Raw genomic sequence first — 22,063 nt, 5'->3', positions numbered from 1 at the left:
TGCTGCAGGTCGCGGTCTGCCCTCCCCCCTCTGTGCTCCGGCGACGCGCTGTGTGCGTGTGTGTGTGTGTGTGTGTATGTGTGCGCGTGTGTGTGTGTGTGTGTGTGCGCGTGTGCGCGCGCGCGAGTGTGTGTGTGTGTGTGTGTGTGTGTGTGTGAGCGTGCAGCGGGGAAGGGGCGGGGAGAGTGGGGGACCAGGCGGACGCAGAGAGGGACTCGCGGCGCTCCCGCTCCGCGGCGAGCAGCCTTCAGCCCGGAGGGGCGCAGCGCTGACAGGCGCGGGCCGAGCCGCCGAGCCGCCCACTTCCCGGTCTCCGCTGCCGACGGCGAAGGGGCCGAGAGTGGACCGGCCACCCCGCCCCGCACAAACGCCTGGTGGATTACAAAGTGAAACTGACACGGGACAATAAAAGCCGAGATAACCGGGGCAGGGCGAGGCGCGCCGGAGGGGGCTTCTGTCCGCGGCCGCCGGGAGCGATGCCCCTGGCATGCTGAGGGGAGGGGACTCCGGGACCGTGCGCCGCTCCTGCCCGACCCCCGCGAGGCAGAGAAGAAAGGGGGCCCTGCGCTCGGTTTGGATGTACAAATAATGGGGCGGCAGGCGCCGCGGCAGTGGTGAAAGATGCCTTGGAGCCTGTGCCGGACCACGGAGCCGCAGCAGGGCCCGCGGCGGCGGCGGCTGCAGGAGGGCCAGGGACGGAGCTGAGCGCTCCCGGTGCCGGAGCCCCCGAGCCAGAGCCGAGACTGGAACGCAGTTCCCCCGCTGCCTGCGCGCGGACGCCGCCGCCCGGGCCTCCGCGGCCACTGCCGCCGCGCGCTCGGAGGGGCGTTGCAGCCTGGCTCTCCACAGTGGGACCCAGGAAATTCCTCCTCCTCAGCCTTGGGGAAAGGAATTCGATTCTCCGGTTCCCCACCGCTCCCTCCCCGGTGCGCAGCTGCGCTTTCCGAGGCCACCAAGGTGTTTGTTCTTCCCTCTTCGCTCTGGGTAAGTGCTAAAGTTTCAGAAGAGAATTGTTTGCAACGATTCCTCAGAAACCTTAAACACAGGCGGCCTCTTCCAGCTCACATCCGCCCGGGCGAAAGGGCTCAGGCTCCGGATTAATAAACCAAGTAAAGGGGCGAATGCAAGAGGTCTGAGAAACTTTTCTGGGAGCTCTACTCCCCCCCCCCACCCCCGAGGGTCCCGCGGGATGCCCTGCCGCTTCTGGCCACAGCATCTCTCCGGCACTTCGCGTCCCCCTGGCTACCTGGAGCCTTTGGCTGATGGGGCTAACTTTTGCTGGACTGGGGTTGTTTTGAAATAGCAGAGGTCTCAGACCGCGCTGAATCTTGGCTGGCGCTTCTTCATCTCTGTAAATACTGTTCCGTTCCTTCACCCTTCCTTCTCTTCGGCACACCGTCCCAGGGATCAAGGACCATGGACTTGGCAGCAGACCAGACTCCTGGCCGCCGGTGGCTCCCTCTGCACACTCTTTCAGTTTTTCGGCTCCTCCGAGTGTTTTGGCTGCTGTCCCTGCTCCCGGGGCCCGCCTGGGTGCGCGCGGCCGAGCAGCGCCAGGTGTTCCAAGTGCTGGAAGAGCAACCTCCGGGCACTCTGGTGGGCACCATCCAGACGCGCCCCGGCTTCACCTACCGGCTCAGCGAAAGCCACGCCTTGTTTGCCATAAACAGTAGCACCGGAGCCCTGTACACCACCGCCACCATCGACCGCGAGAGCCTGCCCAGCGACGTGATCAACCTGGTGGTCCTTTCCAGCGCGCCCACCTACCCTACTGAAGTGCGAGTGCTGGTGCGGGACCTCAACGACAACGCCCCGGTCTTCCCGGACCCCTCCATCGTGGTCACTTTCAAGGAAGACAGTAGCAGCGGACGTCAGGTCATCTTGGACACCGCCACTGACTCGGACATCGGCTCCAACGGTGTGGACCACCGCTCCTACCGCATCATCAAGGGCAACGAGGCCGGCCGCTTTCGCCTGGACATCACCTTGAACCCGAGCGGCGAGGGCGCGTTCCTGCATCTGGTGTCCAAGGGCGGACTGGACCGCGAGGTCACGCCACAGTACCAGCTCCTGGTCGAGGTGGAAGACAAGGGCGAGCCGAAGCGGCGGGGCTACCTTCAGGTAAATGTGACAGTGCAAGACATAAATGACAATCCCCCGGTTTTTGGCAGTTCCCACTACCAGGCGGGGGTGCCTGAGGATGCGGTTGTGGGCTCCACCGTCCTCCAGGTGGCGGCGGCGGACGCAGACGAGGGTACCAACGCTGACATCCGTTATCGACTACAGGACGAGGGGACCCCCTTCCAGATGGACCCAGAGACAGGGCTTATCACCGTGCGAGAGCCCCTGGACTTCGAGGCCCGGCGCCAGTACTCGCTTACAGTGCAGGCAATGGACCGAGGCGTGCCCTCCCTCACTGGGCGCGCTGAAGCTCTGATTCAGCTGTTGGATGTGAATGACAATGACCCGGTGGTGAAGTTCCGCTACTTCCCTGCCACCGCGCGCTACGCCTCGGTAGATGAGAACGCTCAGGTAGGCACGGTGGTGGCTCTGCTCACGGTGACTGATGCAGACTCCCCGGCGGCCAACGGGAACATCTCCGTGCAGATCCTTGGGGGCAATGAGCAGCGCCACTTTGAAGTGCAGAGAAGCAAAGTACCAAACCTGAGCCTAATCAAAGTGGCCAGCGCCCTGGACCGCGAGCGCATTCCTTCCTATAATCTCACCGTTTCGGTCTCTGATAACTATGGGGCGCCCCCTAGCGCAGAGGTGCCGGCGCGCTCTTCCGTGGCAAGCCTGGTGATTTTTGTCAATGACATCAATGATCATCCCCCTGTCTTCGCACAGCAAGTGTACAGAGTAAACCTGAGCGAGGAGGCGCCGCCAGGGAGCTATGTGTGTGGGGTGTCTGCCACTGATGGCGACTCTGGTCTCAATGCTAATCTGCGTTACAGCATGGTCTCTGGCAATGGACTAGGATGGTTCCGAATTAGTGAACACAGTGGCCTGGTGACCACTGGGGCTGCGGGGGGACTGGACCGTGAACTTGCTTCACAGATTGTACTGAATATCAGTGCCCGGGACCAGGGAGTTCACCCCAAGGTGTCCTATGCTCAGCTAGTAGTAAATCTCCTGGATGTGAATGATGAGAAGCCAGTATTTAGCCAGCCAGAAGGGTATGATGTGTCTGTGGTGGAGAATGCCCCGGCAGGCACAGAGCTGCTGGTGCTTGGGGCCACTGATGGGGACCTAGGTGACAATGGGACAGTGCGCTTTTCACTACAAGAGGCTGAGAGTGACCAGAGGTCCTTCCGTCTGGATCCTGTATCTGGGAGATTGAGTACTATCTCTTCCTTGGACAGAGAGGAGCAAGCCTTCCACTCCCTGCTGGTCTTGGCCACAGATCTAGGTTCCCCTCCCCAGTCATCAATGGCTCGCATCAACGTGAGCCTCCTGGACATGAACGACAACAGCCCAGTGTTCTATCCTGTCCAGTACTTTGCCCATATTCAGGAGAATGAGCCTGGGGGCAGCTATATCACCACAGTGTCTGCCACTGACCCAGACTTGGGTCCCAATGGAACTGTGAAATACAGCATATCTGCTGGGGACAGATCTCGATTTCAGATCAATGCTCAGAGTGGGGTCATTTCTACAAGAATGGCCCTAGATAGAGAAGAAAAGACAGCTTACCAGTTACAAATAGTGGCTACCGATGGTGGCAATTTGCAATCTCCCAGCCAGGCCATAGTAACCATCACAGTGTTGGACACTCAGGACAACCCACCTGTATTCAGCCAGGCTGCCTACAGCTTCGTTGTGTTTGAGAACGTGGCTGTGGGGTACCATGTGGGCAGTGTGTCTGCATCCACCATGGATCTCAATTCCAATATCAGCTATCTCATTACTACTGGGGATCAGAAAGGTATGTTTTCCATCAACCAGGTCACGGGGCAGCTGACCACAGCAAGTGTGATTGACAGAGAAGAGCAGTCTTTTTATCAGCTGAAGGTTGTAGCCAGTGGGGGCACAGTGACTGGAGACACTGTGGTGAATATCACGGTTAAGGATTTGAATGACAACTCTCCTCATTTCCTTCAGGCAGTAGAGAGTGTGAACGTGGTGGAGAATTGGCAGGCAGGTCATAGCATTTTCCAGGCCAAAGCTGTGGACCCCGACGAAGGTGTCAATGGCATGGTGACCTACAGCCTAAAGCAGAATGCCAAGAATCTGTTTGCTATCAATGAAAATACTGGTAACGTTAGTCTCCTGGGGCCCCTGGATGTTCACACTGGCTCCTACCAGATAGAGATCTTGGCATCTGACCTGGGGGTCCCACAGCTTTCCTCCAGTGTCATCTTGACGGTTTATGTCCATGATGTGAATGACAACCCACCAGTGTTTGACCAGCTCTCTTATGAGGTCACCCTTTCTGAGTCAGAACCTGTGAATTCTCGGTTTTTTCAAGTGCAGGCTTCTGACAAAGATTCAGGAGCAAATGGTGAGATTGCCTACACCATCGCTGAAGGAAACACAGGGGGTGCTTTTGGCATATTCCCAGATGGTCAGTTGTATATAAAAAGTGAACTGGACCGTGAACTTCAGGACAGATATGTTTTACTGGTTGTTGCTTCTGACAGAGCAGTGGAACCCCTTAGTGCTACTGTGAATGTCACTGTGATTTTAGAAGATGTAAATGATAACAGGCCTCTTTTTAACAGTACCAATTACACATTTTACTTTGAAGAGGAGCAGAAAGCTGGGTCATTTGTGGGCAAAGTAAGTGCTATGGATAAAGACTTTGGGCCAAATGGAGAAGTAAGGTATTCTTTTGAGATGGTGCAACCAGATTTTGATTTGCATGCCATCACCGGGGAAATTACAAATACCCGTCAGTTTGACAGGGAGTCTCTCATGAGGCGGAGAGGGACTGCGGTGTTTAGTTTTACAGTCATAGCAACAGATCAAGGCCTCCCTCAGTCTCTCAAGGATCAGGCCACGGTACATGTTTACATGAAGGATATCAATGATAATGCTCCCAAATTTTTGAAAGACTTTTATCAAGCTACAATATCAGAGACAGCAGCCAACCTGACACAGGTTTTAAGAGTATCTGCCTCTGATGTTGACGAAGGTAGTAATGGACTTATTCATTATTCTGTAATCAAAGGTAATGAAGAAAGACAGTTTGCCGTAGACAGTGCCTCTGGTCAGGTAACACTGATTGGCAAATTGGACTATGAAGCAACACCTGCCTATTCCCTCGTAATTCAAGCTGTGGATTCAGGGACAGTCTCCCTCAATTCAACCTGCACCCTACACATTGATGTTTTAGATGAAAATGACAATACTCCTTCTTTCCCTAAATCGACACTGTTTGTTGATGTTTTGGAAAACATGAGAATTGGTGAACTTGTGTCTTCTGTTACTGCGACTGACTCTGATTCAGGTGACAATGCTGACTTACATTACAGCATCACTGGGACGAACAACCACGGGACTTTTAGCATTAGCCCGAACACTGGGAGTATATTTTTGGCCAAAAAATTGGACTTTGAGACACAGTCTTTGTATAAATTAAATATCACTGCGAAAGACCAAGGAAGGCCCCCCCGTTCATCCACAATGTCAGTGGTTATACACGTGAGGGACTTTAACGACAATCCTCCCAGCTTCCCTCCTGGAGATATCTTCAAGTCTATAGTTGAGAACATTCCCATCGGTACGTCTGTCCTTTCAGTGACGGCACAGGACCCAGACGCAGACATCAATGGGCAGCTGTCCTATGCGATCATTCAGCAGATGCCAAGAGGCAGTCACTTCAGCATAGATGGGGTCAAAGGGACCATTTACACCAGCGCTGAAATAGACCGGGAATTTGCTAACCTCTTTGAGTTGACGGTAAAAGCCAATGACCAAGCTGTACCAATAGAAACCAGAAGGTATGCTTTGAAAAATGTGACCATCTTGGTGACAGACCTCAATGACAATGTCCCAATGTTCATCTCACAAAACGCCCTTGCTGCAGACCCCTCAGCTGTGATCGGTTCTGTCCTGACGACAATCCTGGCTGCTGACCCAGACGAAGGTGCCAATGGGGAGGTGGAATATGAGATCATCAATGGGGACACGGATACCTTCATTGTGGATCGGTACAGCGGGGACTTGAGAGTGGCTTCAGCGCTGGTGCCCTCGCAGCTGATCTACAATCTCATAGTTTCAGCAACAGACCTGGGCCCCGAGCGGAGGAAATCGACCACTGAGTTGACCGTCATTCTTCAGGGCCTTGAGGGCCCTGTGTTTACTCAACCCAAGTACATCACTATTTTGAAGGAAGGAGAACCCATTGGCACCAATGTCATCTCCATAGAAGCAGCTAGTCCCAGGGGATCTGAAGCCCCCGTGGAGTACTACATTGTCTCAGTTCGTTGTGAAGAAAAAACTGTTGGACGTCTCTTCACCATTGGACGGCACACGGGCATGATTCAGACGGCCGCCATACTGGACCGGGAGCAAGGAGCCTGTCTTTACCTGGTGGATGTCTATGCCATAGAGAAATCCTCAGCTTTCCCCAGAACACAGAGAGCAGAGGTAATGTTTTTGCAACCATTTATTATTTGTTGATGTGCTTTTATGAAGGTTGTCCTCTTTATAATTACTTTCTATAATTATTCACCTTAATGTTTTGTTGCTAATTTTATAAAGAGGAGCACACAAAAATGTTCTGTCATAAAGACTAACAAGGAGTGTCATACAAGGTAGTGTGAATTCTGGTTACAAATGACAAATGTGTTTTCACTTCATGGTTCTCTCCAGAGCAATCTCATAGTGAAGGCTAAGGAGAATCTTTAGTCATTTCAGAAGTAAATATAAAACCTATTTATCTAAGCTTAATCAATGAATGGCCTCAGTGCCTTTCAGTAGAAAGTCTGCTAAAGGACGGGTAGTTTCAGCATTAAGAACTCCCCCTTCCAAAATGAAGAGCTTTGGTAGCACCCGGAAGGACACCCTGGCTTTTTGAGGCGAGTGGTCCTGGACCACAGAGCGGCAGTTCATATTGGGATGGTATTAGCTTTCGCGTCCTCAGCAAGGCTGGCCCTGGGTAGACAGTGAGTCATTTGCATGTGCTGAGTCAAGTTTGGGGAGATTCCTGCCTGGTCTGCCTTGGCACTGCAGGCACCGTCTTCTGACTGAGGGCAGTCGTCCCCCTTTTGTCTAAAACTAAAGCATGTAACATGTTGTGCAGGATCAGAACTTGGAGGCTGTCTCTTGAGACGGAACTGTGTGGTTAGTGCCATGGCATGTGCTCTTCTGCCTGCTGTGTGACGTTTTAGAGCAGAAACCTAGAGAGTTCTGAGTGCGGCCTTCCTGGGGACACCTTGGGTTGCTGCCTCTTCCTGGGGACACCTTGGCTCGCTGCCTCTGCTGCTCCAACGTGGTTCTCTGTTCAGCTTCTCACACTGCTGTTCTGATGATAGCTAGAGTCCATACAGCTGCCCTCTACAAGCTCTCCTTGGCCACCTTCTAAGTTCTTCCTCTCTCTTCTCACTCCCCTCCAAGACATCCCGGTGTCTGTCACTCGGCCAAAAACACAGAATATCAAATGTGGTTTGTGATACTTGGCTGGGGCCCAAGCACAACCTGCCAGTGACCGGAGGCCCCTGTGATTGTTTTCTTGCATTCCTCTCCTTTTGGGGGAGGTGGGGAATTTTCCTCATTTTAAATGCTCATTCATTATCATTATCTGTTTGAATTCCCTGTGACTATTTTTTTTTTTAATCATAGCTAGCTGTATCTCAGCATATTTATAGCTTGGAGGACAGCAGACCTAGAGAGATGATTCTTAATAGAGATACAATTTTTTACAGATGTAATTCTAATGGGGTTCAATTTTATCTTACATACATTGCCTTAAGAGGCTTTCCAGATAAATTATCTTCTTTTATCTATTTATTTTAAAATATCTTAATTTAGGAGCTACATGGTTTAGCTCGGGTCATGACAGCATGATTCACATGTAATTTTATTTTGATTTGTAGTTCTCTCTCTTCCAAACCCATCCCCTGCCTCTACCTTTCTTCTCTGTAATTATGTCTTAGATAGAGAGGTTTGATGAGTTTAATTCCAAATATTTATTAAAGGCAGACAATTAAGGAATTCCAGACATTGGATGAATTAGTTAATTTATAAAGCAAATTATATTATTAGGTGTGGGTGTGTAATTCAGTGCACTACATTTCACTTGAACAATGTGGAGAATAAGAATAAATTTTCATTGTTACAGGTTTATTGTGCCTTGTTATTTGCTCATTAGATAGGCAAAAATCAGCTAGCATAAATATATTAAATAATGCTGCCTATATTAATACATTAATAGACATAAAGTAGTATATTAAATAGGCACAAAGTCTAAAAATAATTATCAATAATTTTGTTAGTAAAAGGGAATGATATGCCTGTTACATTTTTAACTTTAAGTAACATCAATAATGCTATCATTAATATTTACTGTTCTCTCTATATATTTAAAAATCTAAGGAGAATTCAGTATGATAATTTTTTAATAAAAAATAGTGTTTCAGGATATCTATCCTCTTTGCACCAAAGTGCTGAAATTGCAAACCAAGTTTGAGTTCCCAAGCTCCGGCCACTCCTAAAATTGAAAGCAAATGTTTTTCTTCAAAGAATATTGAAAGTTGTAGTTTTAAGCTAAAATTTCATGTTATTATTGGTTGTTTCTTCCAAGTGTATGCAATAAAGCTCTTTCTTTCCTTCTGCTCAATGAAATTACTGTGATTCTGCAAAAATAGGTCATAAATTACCTTTTGGTGTCAGAGGTGATATTTTAATTGTTTGTTTCCAAGTGAAACGTTGTGGTTCAATACATTTTTAAAAATGTGTTCATCCACACTGATAGGGATCTGGGTTGCTTACTCAGGTTTCTGGCCAGAGTCCTGGCGGATCCCATTCCTCTGGCAAGCCGAGGCTCAGCAGGTAGACAGAGGAGCAGTTTATCTTGCATCTTCTCCTGGCTCTGCAGTAGGGGTGGGGGGCTGAGGTCTGTGACTCTGAGACAGTGCCCTCCAGGCTGTTGGACACTTGTGCACTTTCTCTTATGCCACCTGTCACATCTAGAGGTTTTGTGTAAATAAGAATGTCTACAAAGGGTGGCTTTTGGGTCACAGACACAGGATGTATTACCTTTTAATTCTGTCTCTTTATATCCTCAGAAGAGTGCACATCATTTTGACTCTGTTAAAAAAGATCATATAAACTTTGAGCCATTTTTTCTATGTTCAACAAAGTATAGAGAAGTAGTGATCCAATAAACACTGATTTTTAAATGGGCGTTTTATAGAGAGCCACATGAAAGTTGGGGTCTTGGTTGGACCTCAGCACGATGAGGGCTTGGTCCTGTCGATCCTGCTCATTGGGAGGCTCCTATACCGCCTGGTGTGTAGGAGGTGCTCAGCACACTCCCACTGGAAGATCTAAGAGCAGAACGCAGTTCTCATGCCTCAGGAGTAAATCCACAGCGGGAAGCTGGGGCAGTGGAGGGCCCTGGGAAACCTGGCCCTGCTCACTGAACTGACAGATCATAGTCATCATCCCTGCTGCACAGATGAACTGAAGACTCTCAGAAAACCCCCAGAGGAAAGAGAGTTCCAGTGGGTGGTCTGACGTGGGGCCATTGTGTAGGTGGAAGGCGGCAGTGGGGTCTGAGCCTCCAGGCGCTCAAAGGCTGCTGTTCCTCAGCTTTCTTCCCCAGCGTCCCTTTGAGTCCTAAAAGGCATCCTAAGGAGCAGTGCCTCTTACCTGTGGACACTATTCTTTTCTTTTTTGGTACCAGGAATTAAACCCATGGTGCCTAACCCCTGTGCCTCACACCAACCCTTTTACTATTTTGTTTAGAGACAGGATCTTGCTGAGTTGCTTAGGGCCTTGCTGAGTCACCGAGGCCGGCTTTGAGCTCATGATCCTTCTGCCTCAGCCTCCCAGCCACTGGGATCACAGGAGTGCACCTCTAACCCATGTGACACTATTTTTAACATTACAACTGAGGACAATTTAAAAATACTTAGATACTTATTAATTTATTTAAAAATTACACTAGGAATATACCATTTTAATTTTGTTTTAAAATGTAATCTTTTCCAATTTACAAAATTGAAAAGTGTGCCATTATTTCACATTAAAAATCTATTTCTTCAGCATCTGGCTTAGTAGAATGATAAAGAATGTATCAGAAAAAAACTATTTGAATTTGTTTTGAGTTGACGGATAAAACTGCATGTTTAATCAGGTACAAGGTAATGTTTTAAAGTACCTCTACATTGTAAAACGGTTAAATGTAGCTAATTAGTTATTATGGCAAGAGCTTGTAATAACCACTTTGTTCACATGGATGAAGAATACAGTATTAAAATCTTTAATTATGATCCCCTGCTGTACAACAGGTTTCTTGACGTTGATTTCTCCTGACTGTAATGACGTACCTTTTGGCCAACAACTGGACATCTTCCCATCCACCACCCCAAACTGCCGCAGTCCGGCTGCAGCAAAATAACTGGGGGGTGACGAACAACTTGTGTACGTTGATACAGCAGGAGTGGGAGCCGTTTATTGTAGGACAACAGAGCTATTTATACATTCCACACAGCTTATCTTAATTAGCATAAACTAGATACATCAGTCAACCAATAAGGAATCTCCACACTTAATGGCTCACTTTTGTTACTTCACAAACCACTCCCTCTGGCATTTTGCCAGGGACCATCTAGACTTGTTTACAGACTCTAACATTTCTCTGGCAAAATACCAGGTGCCATCCTGACTTGTTTACAGACTCTAACACCAAACTCCAGTAACCACCATTGTTCTTTTACTTCTATGAGATGAACATTTTTAGATTCTGTAAATGAGTGAGATACCCACATGTGTTAGTGTTTCTGCATCTGGTTTATTTCACCCGACACAGCATCCTCAGGTCATTCATGGTGTCACAAATGGCAGGATTTCGTTTTTTATGGATAAATAGTATTCCACTGTGTGTAGATACACCACACTTTCTGTATCATTCATCCCCTGATGGACACTTAGGTGGATTTCATAATTTGGCTATTGTGATTAATGCTGCAACGAACACAGCAGTACAGACGTTTCCTCAACATACTGATGTTATGGGGTTTGGATATCTATCTAACCCTGGGATTGCAGGATCATATAATTGTTCTGTTTCTCCATAATGTTTTCATAGCGGCTCTACTGAGTTACATTCTCACTGCTATAGTTGGGCTCTTAAGTGTCCCCAAAGATCCACCTGTTAGAGGTTTGGTCCCTAGAGTGGCAGAATTGGGAGGTGGTGGAACCTATAGGAGGCAGGGCTTAGTGGGAGGGGCTTAGGAAATTGAGGACTTGCCCTTTGCAGGAGATGGTGGGACCTGAACCCCTTCCTCTTCCTCGTCCCTCCCTGGCTTATCATGCAAGCAGCTTGGCTCTGCCAATGTTCCTGCCATAATGTGCTGCCTCATCACAGACCTGAAGAAAGGACACCAACTGATCATGAACTGGAACCTCCAAAACTATAAGCCAAAACCAGTGCCCTGTCTTTCTAAGTTGATTATCTCAGGTGAGCTGTTCTAGCCATGAGAAGCTCACACCACTGCCTATGTCAGGGGCACTTTCCTCCACATCCTAACCAGCACCTGCCTTGTCCTCTTGCTGCTGTTGATCGTACTGGAGTGAGGTGATATTTTGCTGCAGTTTTAATTTGCATTTCCTTGCTTACCATTGAAGTGAACACTTTTTAAGTATATCTGTTGGCCATTTATGTCTTCTTTTGAGAAATATCTCTTCAGATCCTTTGTCTGGTTTTAAAGTCCAGTATTCCTTTTCTGCTGGTGAGCTGATTGAGTTCCTTGTATATTTTAGGGTTAGCCTCTTGTCAGAGGTTGGTTTTATAAATATGCTCTTCCAACTGCAGGTCGGCAGTTCACTGTGCGGATTGTTCCTTTTCTGTGTGGAAGTCTTTTTAGTCTGATGTACTCCTGTTTGTCGACTTTTGCTGCTGTTGGCTTTTGAGATCTCATTAAAAAAAATCATTGCCAAGAGCATGAGCTGAAGCATTTCCCCTGCATCTCTCCCGACAGTCTTATAGGTCTTGAGTCCAGTGTGAGTGACTCTGTGCCTCTTGGCAGAGGTCTGATTTCACTTTGCTGCCTGTGGATGTCAAGTCTTCCCAGCACCATCGTCCCTGTCCCTGTGTGTTCTTGACACTTTCGTTGAGAATCAGTTGGTTGCAAATGTGTGGCTTATTTCTGGGCTCTCTGCTCTTGTCTCTTTGTCTATGTATCCTTTTTTTACACCAGCACCATGCTATTTTGATCACAGAAAAGCCTTTAAGTATATTGACTCTCAGTTTCATTGTGATTGTTGGAAGTTATTCAAAGTTTGAATTTTTCCTTGAAAGCTCAAATTTTACCATTAGAAACACATATTGTCAGTTATTTTCCTTGAAGTGTCAGGCTCCCTTTGTTCATTAAAAAACAAAACAAAACAAAACAACAACAACAACAAAAACATAGCTGCTGTCGTTCTTTCAAGTAGAAATGCTGTTCCAGGAGTCAAGCTCGGCCCCAGAGCTCCATCTCACACACACACTCTCTGCTTTGAGACCATCTCAGCACCAATGTCCAGAATTCTTTGTGCCTGTTTTGGTCTTTGCCATGCAGAATACTGACGAGACATTGCATGTGGAATCTTGGTTTAATATAATTCATAATTTCACCATTTATTCAAGCAAGTTTTTTTTCACTTTTTCAATGAAAAAATGTAAATATAAGTTTTTAATTTTTAAAAAAAAAATTTACTGTGAGTACCTGGCAGAAAAGAATGCAATTACTGCTAAAATATTCTTAGCTGCTGCTCTGATCTGTGCAGTTTTTGCTTGTGCACCTTTACTGTAAATGTTAGCACAGCAAACAAGACAAACATTGTTTTCCATTATTATGAAACCCATTGGACTTCCCAGGCTTCTTTAATAAAAAAAAATCCACTAGATTAAAAGTATGTTTAAAGTGTTGGGCGGATGAACTATTATTCATTAAGAGCTAGAATGAGTTTTAGAAATTGGATGATGAATTAATTTATTTTCACAATGAAACTGTGAAGATTTCCAAGAGAAGCAATGGAGCCAGTTGTACAAAGCTAAGAAATGACTGAACTCTGGAGCGTTTAGACGAGAGTTGTTCACCTTCCATTGTATGTCTGTGTGTCTTGGTGTTACTCCTCCCAGGCAGAACTCCGAGCGTCAGGGCTGGGTATATAGTAGTAACTGTAGTCATCATTCAGAATCGCCATGTTTGCTTCTTGGGGATTGTATCATTTGAAGTGAAAAATGTAAAACAGCACTAAAAACATCTTTCCCATTTCACAGTTGTGGAAATTGACCCCCGGTAAAGTTCAGTAACGTAAACTCACATAGAAAGGAAGATTGTGTCCAGAACCTGGGTCTCTCCAGAATTTTTATCCATAACTGTTCTGTTCCGTTCTATCCTAAGCCAAGGCAATTTGTCTTCACTCCTGAGGAACTTCTTCACTCTGTCGATATGAGAATGCAGGTGGTCCTCTTAACAATCCTGCCTTCACTCCCCTAAGTGTTCTGAAGTCTTTAAGAAGGATCACAATGTACTGTGGGAGCGGAGGCAAAAGGAGAGTTTTCCTGCTTCCATCAAGGCCCTCCAGCAGGTGCGGAGGGGCTGCTGGGGTCAGCTGCTGAAGCGAGCCAGGACCCCCGAGGGGCCCAGCGGCCTTGTTCCTGGAGAGGGAGGAGGTGGGGGTGAGAGCAGAGCTGAGGACAGGTGGAGCTCAGGCCAGGAGGGGGGAGAGTTGGATCTGGATTTCCAGGTGGTAGGGGCTCCTCTGCGAGGAGCGGTGATGGTTTCCAGTGGATGAGGCGTGAAGATTTCATTAAGGGGAGGAAACATTTTCGGACTTCCTCTGCTTTGGAACTCCAGAGCGTTTCTCTGAAAAACAACCTGTGATCATTTTCTGATTTCATTTTTTACTCCTTAGTACATTTTAAAATTTATTGAAGAAAATACTGTGTATTGGCGGGTTTTATAAGTTTTCAAGAAACGTGCAGCGGTGTGTCCCAGCCAGGGTACTGATGGTTACTGAGCAGGCTGCTGGGGGTTCTCCGGAGGCTCGATTTGGTTTGCTCTTCTGGTGATGGAGTTTCACCGGCAGAATTTGTTTCCTGAGGACGGTACTGCTTCTTCCTTTTCCCTGTATTAAAACCTTGATCAATTCAGTCCTTTATTGTTTCATTTGATTTTGAGGCAACTGTGCTGGGAATGGTTTTGAAAAGCACTTATCTGTAGACTTGGGTGGCATCAATTTTTCATTACATCGTCTGCACTTGCAGTTTGTCATTCTTAGAATGAGAAGCTGCCCAGGATCCTCATTAGTGGTGAAGGACTGTTGTGTCGTGGACTCTTGGGCCCTGGGGTGGCCTTTGTTCCAAGCATTAATAAGTCTAAGGCTTAGCTCTTTACAATACCCATGCAATAGGTGGTCTCCTCAATTAGGAGCTTGGAGTGGACACAGGAAACGAGCGGCTAGCAGGTGACATTAGCTGAGATTGATGTAAGTTGCCTTAAATCATCCCAAATAGAGAATATGGGAACATTCTCTAATGCTTGAATACTCTGTGACATGTCACCAGTGCTCAGAGTATGTTAAATAAGGAGGAGAGAACACAGGGAATACAGAGCAGTGGAACATTTAAAAAATGCTATCGCACAAAAGTGCCTTATAAAATACACACATGCGATCATATATCAACACGCATGCACCTGTGATAAAGACTGGTGGCTTTCCCTCATGCTACTGTCCTGAGGCAAGACTGGACAACCGGGCCATGACGATGAAACTGTCTAATTGGCAGATGGTTTGTGCTGGTTGTCAAGAGCGAACTAGAGCAGCCGGGTCTCCATCAGTTTCCAGATAAAGACATATGTAAGAAATAATCAGTGAGTAATAAATAGGAAGGATTTTAAGGTTTTAGAGAGATGGTGGGAAACATTTAGGAGTCCACTTGGCCCAAGTCTGCAGCCCAGAGCCTGTGCATGCCACTCAGCCCTGACTGAAACCACTCGTATTAAGGTCAAGTCACACTTTCTGTACTCTTGGACACTTAATATTTTACTAGATGAAAAATTTCCATATTGGTAGATGTTTTCACATTGTTGACTGAGGAAATATTGGATGAAATGCAATTTCATGATGACGGAGTAATAGGAGTATTTTAGGATCCTATCGATCTTTATTTTGATTTGAATGACAGACCTATAATCTGTCAGATTTTCACATTGACTTATTAAAACCGAGGCAGAAATAGATTTCCATTCTTCTAGTTACTGACTCATTATTCTTTCCCCTTTCCAATAACCCCTTTTGAAGGCCGTGCCTGGACTTGGCTCTTGTCTTCTCCTCATCTCCTAATGCCCTTCTCCCCCCCTCCCCCGCCTGGCCCCTGCCACACCACAGCCTTGTCGTGACATGCCAAGGCTGCTCTGGGCACACTGCTGGGTACCTGGGCGGTTCTCAGTGCTCACTGTGCTGATCCACAGGAGCCTTGACCCAGCTGTTCTCTCACTGGTGCTAAAGACTTTCTCCAGTTTGCCTCCAGGTCGTGGTCATCAGTGATTTCTATCATTTTATCATTTATTTCTTGAACCAGTTTTATCTCAGCTTCCCTCGTCAGCATCTTTCTATCTTCTCAAACTCTCATTGTTGGAACATCTTTAGAATCAGTTCTTAAAATCATTTTCTCTTCCATCTCCACCTGTTCCCCCGAGGATCCCAATCAATCTTCGTTGTTAAACAATAGCGATGACTTCAGCATTTTCTCTTCATTTCAGAGACCTGTCCTGATTCTGCATTCAGATGCCAGACACTGACTCATTGTTTGACTGGCTTCTCAATAGGTGTTTAAATCAGCACTGTCAACCCTCAGTTCTTGATATCCTCCGAAGGACAACCTCTCTCCCGCCGATTCCTTCTTAGTTGGTGGAATTCCAGCCTTTGGATTGTTCAGGTCAAAACCTTCGCACGTTCTTTCTTACCCTGTGTATAATCTGTCCATCAATCTCATTGGCTGCCTCTACACCTAGAGGCTGGCTGTCTCTCCTGGGGTCCGCCATTGCTTCCTGTGTAAGACACCATCGTCCTGTCTTGGGTCTTTGAAGACATCTTCTTATTTTTGGTCTCTGACATCTTTTTCCACCCCACCCCCCACCCCCAGTCCTAGTACAGCCTGCCCCAGCTTCTGGCTGCCCCAGCTGCCCAAAGTCACCTCTGCCTTAGGGCTCCCTCTCTTGTCACCTCCCTTGGCAAAGAACATTCTTTGATTCGGATACCAATCTGGATAGTGCCTTGCGCACTCCTGCATTTGCTCCTGTGTCCGTTCCCTGTGGGCCTCGTTACAGCTTACTACTCTGAGCACCTCGCCCTGCCGGGTGTCATCTCTCAGTTCTGTGTTCCTCCTGAGTGAAACTCGCAGCCCCCCACCAGCTTCTCATCCTCTCCCACGTGCCGACTGCTGGAATGTCTCTGGAACCAGTTCTTAAGAGACCTGTCTTTTTAGTCTACACTGTTCCATTGAGAAACAACCCAGTTCCTGGCTTTGAGCACTGGGATTATGTATATACCCCTGTGATTGTGAATGACCAGAGTTCCTGACCTACCCTGTGGGTCGTGGTCTTTCTTTCCTTGCCTCACTGAACGAAAGTCTCTGAGGTTGCATTTCTTTTTTTTTTTTTTTTTAAAGATTATTTATTGGTGCAATATAATTATATACAATAATGGGATTCATTGTTACTTATTCCTACATGCACACAATTTAACCATAGAATTTGATTAGTTTTGTTCCCTGGTACCTTCAGGTGCTAGTTTTGATTGAACTTCTTTAATGTAATCTCTTTTCTATTGAAATACTTTACAATCTTATATTTACTGATCCTATAATGTATATGTTGTTAACCCAAACAAAGTACTTCCATGGAATGCTTTCTTTCGGCTATAACTGAGCAAGGAGTATTGACAATGATTAATGCCTGTTGTTTAGTGTTCTTTACACAGACAGCTTTTTCTATTATATTAACCTACAATCTTCTCAATAGCCCTCTGAGTGTAGCTTAGTTCATCTTTTTTTTTTGTAAAAATAAAGAAAATAAATATTGGAGTTAAATATGACTCACCCAAGAGCTTATCATTAGTAGTGGCAGATGAAAAATTTAACGCAGAATAAGGAGTTCTTTTTTTTTTTAGTTTTTTTTTATTGGTTGTTCAAAACATTACATAGTTCTTGATATATCATATTTCACACTTTGATTCAAGTGGGTTATGAACTCCCATTTTTACCCCGTATACAGATTGCAGAGTCACATCAGTTACACTTCCATTGATTTACATATTGACATACTCATGTCTGTTGTATTCTGCTGCCTTTCCTATCCTCTACTATCCCCCCTTCCCCTCCCCTCCCCTCCCCTCTTCTCTCTCTACCCCCTCTACTGTAATTCATTTCTCCCCCTTGTATTATTTTTCCCTTTCCCCTCACTTCCTCTTGTATGTAATTTTGTATAACCCTAAGGGTCTCCTTCCATTTCCAAGCAATTTCCCTTCTCTCTCCCTATCCCTCCCACCTCTCATCCCTGTTTAATGTTAATCTTCTTCTCATGCTCTTCTTCCCTACTCTGTTCTTAGTTACTCTCCTTATATCAAAGAAGACATTTGGCATTTGTTTTTTAGGGATTGGTTAGCTTCACTTAGCATAATCTGCTCTAATGCCATCCATTTCCCTCCAAATTCTATGATTTTGTCATTTTTAATGCAGAGTAATACTCCATTGTGTATAAATGCCACATTTTTTTTTATCCATTCATCTATTGAAGGGCATCTAGGTTGCTTCCACAGTCTTGCTATTGTGAATTGTACTGCTATGAATATCGATGTAGCAGTGTCCCTGTAGCATGCTGTTTTTAGGTCTTTAGGGAATAGACCCAGAAGGGGAATAGCTGGATCAAATGGTGGTTCCATTCCCAGCTTTCCAAGAAATCTCCATACTGCTTTCCAAGGACCAAGGAGAAGTAAAAAGAAGTCAACAGGGAAAGGGAGAGTGGAGGCAGCCTCTCCCTGCTGTCACTAAGAAAGCCGGGCGGGGGCGGGGGAGGGGGGGACAGGAGGTCAGGAAAGTCATCAGCCATGGCAGCCACTAGGGCTGGAGGATCGCTGTGCCGCTGTGACTACTGAGACAGGCAGGTTTGGAGCCAGTGAACTTATCTCAAGACCCGTCCCTCTCACCTTGCCCGCTAGACTCACCATAATGGTTGAGCACAAATGCAGACCTGCCCTCTCACGACTCACTCCGTCATGCAGGCAGTGTCCTCGGCTCCTGAGCAACAGTGTATTTATATACATGACATAGGTCCCACAAAAAGTGCCACACAGTTAGGTTATCCTCTCATTTCCTTAGAACCTAATTTATCTCTAGAGAATATTTTGAAAAATAGCAAAGATGTGATTAAACTAGCAAGAATGTGAGCAACTTCTTAGAAATCACTACCTTTAACATTAATCAATTCAAATATTGCCATTCTTCTTTCAAACCTACCATCCTTGTGGTTATGGTTTGGATATGAGGCGTCTCCTCAAAGCTCTTGTGTCAGTGCGGGAGTGTTTGGAGGTAAGGTGATAGGAGTGTGGGAGCCACCATCTGCTCAGTCCACCCTAGTTGGAGCTGGCTGGTGGTGGCTGCGGCAGTGGAGCGTGGCTCCACCTGGAGGGGTGGGTCAGCGGGCCGTGCCCTGGAAGGGCGCATCTTCCCAGTGGGCCCTTCCTCCTTCTCTTCTCTTCTCTCCCCCCCCCCCTTTCTTTCCTCCTGACCCTGCCATGAACAGAGCAGCTGTCCTCCGCTGGCCCCTTCTGCCATGGTGTGCTACCTCAGCTGGGCCCCAGAATGATGGAGGTGGCCGTCTGGGGACTGGAACCTCTGTGATCACGAGCCCCAAGTGGACTTCCCCCTTCTGAGTCGTTCTTGTCTGGAATCTGGGTTACAGGGACAAACAGCTCACTATGACACTTGTCAACATTTGACATCAACACACCAGGAGACTTTATAAAGAGAAAGGAGGAGATGCTGCTGAGTAGTCCATCCTGACTGAGGTTTGGAGAGTACGCGCTTCTGATTGGGAAGAAGCGGCTCCCAGCACCTCTTGTGAAGTGGGATGATGATACCTGTTTCATCGTTTCTTGTGATTTTTTTTTCGATGATATTTTTAAACTATTCTTCCCTTTCTCCTCAAATACAGATATGCAGAAACCAAATAACATTAAACACACTTTCTATTTCTAAAGTGTTTTAGAGTACCTGCCCCGCCCCTTCCTTAATCAGTCTGTAAGGAGGTGGGTCAGACATTTTGTATCCATCTTAAGGACGATGCCCAAGACTGCACGGTCCTCCATGGTCACAAGGCTGGACCCGCATCCAGCCTTTCCTTACTTGAGTGAACAAGCTTCACGCCGACCCCACATTCCAGCCTGTGGTTACCTTGGGGCTGTTTGTCCATCTATCATTTTATTGCCTTTGACATCGATCAATAATAGTTACTGTCCCTTGAGAGAAGTTATTGAAAAACTGGGGATCTTGGATGACAGGCTTAGGGGCTCAGGAAACAAGGAAATGACAATATTAGTGACCTGAGTGTTTTCAGCTAGAGGACGCTCCTCTCAGGGTCCAAGATGGTCATGTAATGCCCACCACCCTCAGATCACATGTGTCCATCTGGGAACCCACGTGGAAACATCCTTGGACAATGACTTAATGCAGCCCTCTTGACTGAAGTGACAGTGGGGTGCTCAGTCAGTCAGATCAGTAAAAATCTATGCTTTTCCCAAATGGTTTTGCTTTTCACAAAATGTGTAAATCTTGGCCAATCCCAAATGAGGGTTTTCTTATTTATTTCCTGAAAAGAAAAATGATTTATTATTTTATGAAATGTTCGAGATAAGCAAATAGAATAAGTGTCACATTCAGCTTTCCTCACAACGTAGATGTGTACCCTACCACTTGGCCTATGGAACAGGATCCCGTGGTCGTCAATCAAAGCTACCACCACTTTTATGTATTTGTATATCCGCTTGATTCTGTGATGGATTTGAAGTAGATTATAAAACTATATGTATAATAAGTCAATCTATCGGGAAAAAAAAAGTGTCTTTAAAAATTAATCCCAGAATATATAGATCACAGTTCAGAAATAGGCAGCTCGGAGAACTAGCTGAGTTTATGCTCAGCTTTCTACAGGCCGAGGAGACCGAGGACAAGATTAAACACGTAAGTCACCATGTGACTAAGCAAACACACAATCAGAGAGGAAACAGGAGATGCACAGATTTTCTAAACCTAGGGACCAAAGACGAATTTGCCCCATAGATGCTCCCAAACAGATAGTGATGATTGTCCCAATAACATCTGCATAGTTCAGATATTTATCACAATATCTTTTAATGCCTTTCTTTATCACAGTGTCTTTTTTTAAATTTTTTTTAAAGAAAGAGAAGAGAGAGAATTATTTAATATTTATTTTTAGTTTTTTGGTGGACACAACATCTTTATTTTGTCTGTATGTGGTGCTGAGGATCGAACCCAGCGCCCCGCGCATGCCAGGCGAGCGCGTTACCACTTGAGCCACATCCCCAGCCCATCACAATGTCTTTTAATGCTGATTTGTGGCAAAATATAAAGGCACACTTCTGGGAAATAATTGGTTTATAGCCTGGACAAGCTTCCCCTTGGTGAAGAGATTTTGATACTTTTTTCCATGGAGTGGGTTGAGGGTCCACACAGGCCGCGTGCTCCCCCTGTGTTTCGGCGTCACAGGGAACCGAGGAGAGAGGCTCCCCTAAGGAGACCGTGCCTTTCTTTTTCTTTTCTTTTCTCCAAGCTACACTGCAGTTGGTTAAAGCACTTGCCCAAGCCTCCAGCGACCTGTGGCCTGGGTTGTTTCCACTTCTCAGGAAATGGAAAGACTTATGCTGGCAGGTAACAACTTTACTCTTCAACGTTATGGTAGAGATGTGGTTTTTTTGAGTATTAGAACTAGAATAATTGTCCCATGCACTTCTGCATTTCCCCTGGCCCTGTCACTGCTGTCCTGAGCTGACAAGGGTGACAGGGTGACGCAGCTATGTGAAGCGAGGACAGAGCGCTGGTGTGGAAGGGGAGGGTCTGCGTCTGTGTCTAGGCTGGTCAGCTGCCACCTCATCCTCAGACTAGAACAGTGGCCTCTGAGTGGTCCCCTCCTCTGACACTCTTAGTTGGCAGAGTCACAACTCAGAATCCCCCGCTCTCAGACCTGTCGTCCGTGTTGACTGAAGTCTGGAAACGAGGCTGCTCTCCATCTCCAGGGCTCCGTCAGCCTCCCCAAAGCACCCCAACCTTCATGGAATTTTAAAATTAAGGCAGGGATTTTGGACTGTGTGAATGTGACTCAGAAAAGCCGCCTTTGGTTGCTGCCTCTTACTCCTTCCACCACACCCACCCCACACAGCTGTCACCAGCCCAACCAGATGGCCATCCCCAAATCCCCCCTTTACATAAATCTGGGAGCCACAGCAGCTATTATCTTTCTCTTGTATGACATCACTTCTATCCCTTTGTAAAATCCTGAGAAATTTACTTCTTATGAGGCAGCGATGGCATTCAGCCTCTGACCATCATATGCCTTCAAATTATTATTATTATTATTTTTTAATCTGTCCACATTAATGTTTTTTTTATTGTTGGTCGTACAAAACATTACATAGTTCTTAATATATCATATTTCACAGTTTGATTCAAGTGGGTTATGAACTCCCATTTTTACCCCGTATACAGATTGCTGTATCACATCAGTTACACTTCCATTGATTTACATATTGCCATTCTAGTGTCTGATGTATTCTGCTGTCTATCCTATTCTCTACTATCCCCCCTCCCCTCCCCTCCCCTCTTCTCTCT

At 46.5% G+C, this 22,063-nt stretch overlaps 1 protein-coding gene across 1 annotated transcript in view; it reads left to right on the top strand.

The window, feature by feature from the left end:
- Window positions 1-711: 711 nt before the first annotated feature.
- FAT4 (FAT atypical cadherin 4) overlaps window positions 712-22,063 on the top strand; it is a 155,550-nt gene continuing 134,198 nt past the window's right edge. The window contains exons 1-2 of the mRNA XM_081303696.1: window positions 712-984; window positions 1,405-6,591. Of these exons, the coding sequence (XP_081159822.1) occupies window positions 1,417-6,591 (5,175 nt within the window). The 5' untranslated portion in view covers window positions 712-984; window positions 1,405-1,416. The remainder of the gene's footprint in view (window positions 985-1,404; window positions 6,592-22,063) is intronic.

Source organism: Spermophilus citellus (genome assembly GCF_964194105.1).
Source record: "Spermophilus citellus genome assembly, chromosome: 8".
In the NCBI taxonomy this organism is placed as follows: domain Eukaryota; kingdom Metazoa; phylum Chordata; class Mammalia; order Rodentia; family Sciuridae; genus Spermophilus; species Spermophilus citellus.
The sequence above is the reverse complement of the archived record's forward strand: the minus strand, read 5'-3'. Positions and strand labels throughout refer to the sequence as shown.